The sequence below is a fragment of the Perca flavescens genome, chromosome 14 (genome assembly GCF_004354835.1).
Source record: "Perca flavescens isolate YP-PL-M2 chromosome 14, PFLA_1.0, whole genome shotgun sequence".
In the NCBI taxonomy this organism is placed as follows: domain Eukaryota; kingdom Metazoa; phylum Chordata; class Actinopteri; order Perciformes; family Percidae; genus Perca; species Perca flavescens.
Window position 1 is genome coordinate 1,778,578 of NC_041344.1, and position 5,970 is coordinate 1,784,547.

The 5,970-nt window shown below is 43.1% G+C and overlaps 1 protein-coding gene across 4 annotated transcripts in view; it reads right to left on the minus strand.

Annotated features, from left to right (window-relative positions):
* Nucleotides 1-5,384: 5,384 nt before the first annotated feature.
* Nucleotides 5,385-5,970, minus strand: part of rfx5 (regulatory factor X, 5) — a 4,335-nt gene continuing 3,749 nt past the window's right edge. For all 4 annotated transcript variants that reach the window (XM_028596745.1, XM_028596744.1, XM_028596743.1 and 1 more), the window contains exon 3: nt 5,385-5,970. This exon is cut by the window's right edge and continues 25 nt beyond it. In XM_028596745.1, coding sequence (XP_028452546.1) covers nt 5,553-5,970 — 418 coding nt within the window. In that variant the 3' untranslated portion in view covers nt 5,385-5,552.

Below are 5,970 nucleotides of genomic sequence, written 5' to 3' on the forward strand. Positions count from 1 at the left end.
ACAAGGATTATTATTCTGACCAATCAAAAATAAATCTCAAGTGCAAGCACAAAGCAGAAAGTTACAGAAATACTTGTCAATGTATTTTCTCAATGCATATAACAATAAACTCATAACATACACAGACTTTCTCTTGTTTTTAACTTCCTAACAGTGCAACTTTTCATTTGTTTCAGTTCTGTCTGAAAAGGGCTGAGGCTCGGCGGTTAAAGGGAGACCGAGACGTTTTTAGTCGGGATGTTTTTTCTTCACATAATTGGCACTTCACTTAAAATAAACTGACACATTAGCATCGTTTAGTGCTCCATTAAATGATAAACTTAACCCACTTAAGGACATGAAGGACTGAAACTCACTATCCCATCATGCAACAGGTATGGTTTTAACAGTCAGAATTCTTTTTTTCGGCATCCCTTTAAACGACCTGAAGCCCTCGTTGTCACACGATGCGGGGAAACACACTCACTCACACACACACACACACACACACACACACACACACACACACACCTGTATTCACACCTTAATGTGCGAGCGTCGACACAAAAATTGTTTTTTTTTGTACAATTCTGTGATCACAGGATGGAAAACAGCAGTTAGGCAGAAAGTGAGAAACAAACAACGGCAATGTGACGTTACCATGAAAAGGAAGAGGAAATATTTCCGAAGGGTTTGAATCATAAAAAGAACCGTGTTGACGGGTTAGGAACTTAAAATTCAAGCAGTTTTAATGTCTGCTTTTCTTATAAACTACTTAAATTCACAGTAGGTTTAGTTTCGAGATGTAACGATTAGTTTATTAAGCAATTAGTACAACGACAGAAAATGAATCGGCAACTACTGCCTTCTTGTTTAAAGCAGGGGGGTCAAACTAAGTGCCACATTGGGAAATAAGAATCACATCCAGGGCCAGACATGTAGAGTTTATTGCATCTCTCGTACAGTCTTCTGACTTAGTTTGGTCAACATAAAGATCTAAAGAAGTAACTTAGCCATCAAAGGACAAAGCACCAAAAACATTGTAAAAAAAAAAACTGGGTGGGCCAAAATTTATTGTGATAAATGATTGTGTAATTGAAAATGCGGGCTGGATTCAAAATATAGATTTGGCTCCGCGGGCCTCAAGTTTGACACGTGTCCCACAGCGACGTAAGTAATACTTTTATGTCAACTTTGACATAAACCAGGGATGCACTGAATCCAGGATTCGGCTTCGGATTGGGCCGAATATTGGGCTTCTTGACGGGGGTTCTGGTTTCTGCCGAACCGTAGAATTAGTTCCCAGCGAACCGAACCCTACGCTTGCACTAGGCGCGCTACGCTGGTCACCGTAACGAAGACACCGTTGATTAGGGGAAGGTGTTTACGTAGGTGGAGCGTTCAATGCAGCAGGCTGTGAGAAAGTGGACATGGAACTGGTGAGCAGAAAAAGTTGTTGTTTGGCAGAACTTTCAGTCAAAAGAAGGCCATTCAAGTCCAGCTACATGTTCAATCTGTTCAATGCCGATTCAATAGCCACTGTTACAACATCTGGTATGAAACATCCGAAAGAATACAAGTTGTGTACGAAGGAATCTACAGACAGCAGCCAGAATGCAGCAACTTCAGCTACGGCAAAGGAAGGACAGTCCCGGCTAAAAACTTGTGTTAACCAGATGTCAAGATTCGGTATTCGGTTTTGGCAGACTCTTAACCAGTGGATTCAGTATTTGGCCAAACCCCAAAAAAATCTGGATTCAGTGCATCCCTAAGATAAACAGAAGAGAAAGAAAACAGCAGCATCAACCTTGTTTTTAAAAAAACAAAACGGTGAAAAAGCGAAAAGCTCCGAGAGAGTTAACGACAGAAATCAGAAAAGAAACATCTGGACGCAGTAACGTCACATCGCCGATAAAGACAGTGGTGCTTCAGTGGTGATCAAGGAGTTAGTGCAAAAGGGCGCATGGCAACAAACAACAGCTAAGCTAAACTGAGCTAGCAGGCTAATCGTGAAGACTCAGTGCTACAGAAGCTAATTTTCGGCAAATATCCCTCATGAATGCATCCTTTTACTGCATGTTCTCCGCGCTACGCTGGCGGGGAACTTTGTGCTTTTGCTCTTTTGTGCCTGAGCTGAAGACATTTTCTTTCAAGCAGGAGAGGGGATTTTGTGGCCAAGTTAAGTGCTAATGTCAGCCATGACTGTTTGGTTTTTCACTCCAAATACAAGAGGGGAAGATGACGGACATAAAACTTTAAATTAATAATCTTAAAAACACAATGCCGGGTCTCGCTGGGGTCGGTCGGTTCGGTGCTGATGGACAGATTAACTGGCTTTTGGCTCAGGTTTGTAATTTTGTGTGTTTTTTTAACCCTCCTTTTGTCCTTGGGCCAAATTTTCAGAAAGTTTCTCTATCAGAAATTTGGGTCTACTCATAAGTTAAATAATATATGATCAGTTCACTACTTTCATTGAATTTGGGTGTTTTATTCAATTTTATAGCATTGATAACAATTTAACAAAAATGTTAAAAAAGCGCATAAAAAAAATCAACAATAACGTCGGAAAAAGTGACAAAAAAAAACGTGGGGACATTTTTTTTTTCAAAAAAACTTGTGAAATGCTTAAAATATTTCGGGAAAAGTAACAAAAAAGGTCGAAAAATAATGACAAAAACATCGGGAAAAAAGTCCAAAAGATAACTAAAACATGAAAAAAAAGTGCAGTAATTTCAAATTTTAACCCATTAAAACAAAAAAGTTGCTTGTTGGTTGACAAGAAGACAACACAAGGGTTAAATGTCTTTTTAAATTTGTATTCGTTTAGGTTTATTATTTCATTTTTTACTTGCTCATTTTGCTGTTTGGCTCTTATTTTAACAATTGTTAACAAACTATATGTGTACGTGTGTGTTTTAAGCTTGTATACTTCCATCTTTGTGAAGCACTTTGGTGCAAACTTGTTTGCTTTTAAAGTGCTGTATAAATGAAATATTTTTAACTTGTTCTGAATCCATTTTTAAAGTTTTTTTTTTAACAAACTCGCTGAAAACTTAATATCTGACCTGACCTGATCAATACATAACTGAATTTTATGAGTACACGGCTCATTTTACACAACATTTCTGGAGTTAACGAGGGCCTGGAAGTTTTGTGTCTCGTCCCTGCCTGTCACACACACGCACGCACGCACACACACACGCACACGCACACGCACACACACACAGCGATCAGAACCATCTACTAAACGAACACAAACACAACAAACCAAAAGCTGTGCTTCAATTCACATTCAGTTCTGAATCCTTCGCTAGACTTTTTTGTCGCGTTGCTGAACTTTCCATACAGGCGCTAACACATCCGTCTCATTGCCCTGCAGTTGCAGATGTTTTCCCGAAAATTTCTTCCAAAAATTCCCTTCTTCCTACATGTCCGTGAAGGTGAATGTGAATCGAGGCGGAGCTTTGATAGAGAGTTCATTCTTTCCTCTCCCTCTCACATTTAGCACAAAGGAGCCTTTACAGGGCTCAGACCCGTAAGTACCTTCGGTATTCGGTAGCCGCTTCAGGCTCAACTCTTGTCCTGTAGAAATGTCTCCTCCCCTCTTCCTCTTTCTCTTCTGCTCCATTTTCCCTCCTTCCTTTTCACGCTTGTCTAGTCTTTTTTTCCTATAAATCAACTGATCTGAAGCAACCAAAAAAAAAACGCTCAGCAGAAAATGAGAAGTCTGGAGACGAAGGAGGCGAGGGAAGGAAGGAAGGAAGGAAGGAAGGAAGGAAGGAAGGAAGGAAGGAAGGAGGAAGAGAGGAAGAGGTTCTTCTGGTTTTCAGACAGACAGACAGACAGACAGACATGCTGAAAGTGAAATACTCGCTGTTACTCTAACAGCGTCCAGTCTGTTTTTTTGTTCACAAGTGCAACGAGATGCTGATGGCTGATGGAAGGTTTTGGCTTCATTTATCCGCTAGCAATTGGCTCTCTCTGCTGTCGCCAATCTGGGATTTCCACCAATAAGGAAGAGGAGTGAGAGAGCGAGAGAGAGAGAGAGAGAGAGAGAGAGAGAGAGAGGCTGTCTCAAAGCGCCTACTTGCACACTTCAAACTGTTTTAAGTATATCGTGTAGATAACGCAAAAAGTCAGAGCACTTAAAGTACCAGGATGACCCCATAAAACGGTCAAAAGTTCAGTGTGGAACGATGGACACTACGCGCACTAAACGGGCGCCATCTTGACTACGAAGCGTGAAAACGTAAGTGACGATGGGACGTCTGGCTTCTCCCGGATTTCACAACCGAGCATAACGGGCGTCTCGTTCAGAATACGATCTCGTATTTTAGCTAAATAGTTCACCGAAACGTGTTTCTGAAAACATTTCAAGCGAGAAATAGGCCGTGCGGTTGCTGAATCTGTCTTCATTTCAGATCGACAAAGGTCGGTTTGAGAGATTTTCGTCATATTTTGAGAGGTGGCGAGCCGAGCCGACCGCGCTCGCCATTTCCGGTGAGCGTTTTAACATTAAGTGTTGCTTCTGGGACGATACTAACCATCCAAAGTGGGCACTACGGTAGGAAGTGGGTCAGTGCACATTAGCAGTGTACTGACAGAAGTAAGGGGAATGAGACACAGCCAGAGAGAGAGAGAGAGAGAGAGAGAGAGAGAGAGAGAGAGAGAGAGAAAGGGGGGCTGAGGTAAAAAAAGCCGAGGCTACATCTACACCAGTACGCTTTGGTTTTTTAAGGCGGCGTTTTGAGACAAAAATGATAAAAACAAAACGAGACGAGTGGAGCTTTTACTGAAAGTGACTTTAAAAAGGTCAGAAGGGACTTTAATTAGTTGTCCGTGTTGAAATAAGCGACGATAGTCAGTTCAGGATGTTGTACGTGGCTGCAGTTAACGATTGGTTTCATTATCCATTCAGCATTTGGTCTATAAAGTGTCAGAAATGTGTGTCTGTGTGTGTGTGTCTGTGTGTGTGTGTGTGTGTGATGAAAAACGATCTCGTATTTTACGTGAAATAGTTCACCGAAACGTGTTTCTGAAAACATTTTAAGCGAGAAATAGGCCAGGCGGTTGCTGAATCTGTCTTCATTTCAGATCAACAAAGGTCGGTTTAAGAGATTTAAAATGAAAAAAATGTAATGTCAGCAACACTGCTTAAACTCCCATATTTAATAGAAATGCAACGTTGTAAATCTTTTAAACTGACCTTTGTTGATCTGAAATAAAGTCGGCTCGGCTCACCACCTCTAAAAATCTAACGAAAATCTCTTAAACCGACATTTGTCGATCTGAAATGAAGACAGATTCAGCAACCGCGCGGCCTATTTCTCGCTTAAAATGTTTTCAGAAACATGTTTTTGGTGAACTATTTTAGTACAATATGAGATTGTATTCCGAACGAGCCGCCATGACAGTCTGGCTTTGAATTTCCGGAGAAAGCAAACCCCACATGACGCGTTCGTCCAATCAGCTGCGTGTCGTCTCTTTCGGTGTGTAACCGCCATAAGAGGGAGCAGCCCTAGCGTTTAGCGAGTGTAGATGTAGCCAGGTAGGGAGGTGAAGCGAAGGAGGAGCTAGTGTTCCTCTCTCTCTCTCTGGGAGGTCACTCCCACCTCGTCTTCTTCGCTCTTCACAGCGGGCGCCACGGAGCAGAGCGAGGCCGAGGAGGTGGGAGGCGGGCTGATGTGCAGCTCCACCGGCGTCAGCGTGATCTCCACCTCGCCGCGGTCCTCGTGCAGCGTGGGCAGAGGGAGAGGAGGAGGCGGAGGAGGAAGAGCAGGCAGAGGAAGAGGAAGAGGAAGAGGAGGATTGTTGTTGTTGTTGTTGTGGCTTGGCCGCGGAGCTTTCTGGATCACCTCGACCATAGGTGTGCGTCCTGTCGTCCAGCCAGCAGCGGGGGGGGTCCCGGGACTCTGGAACAGCAGCAGTGACTGTGGCCGGCCGTGGCGGTCCGGCTCCACGGCGCGGCCCGGCTGACACTGGACCACGACG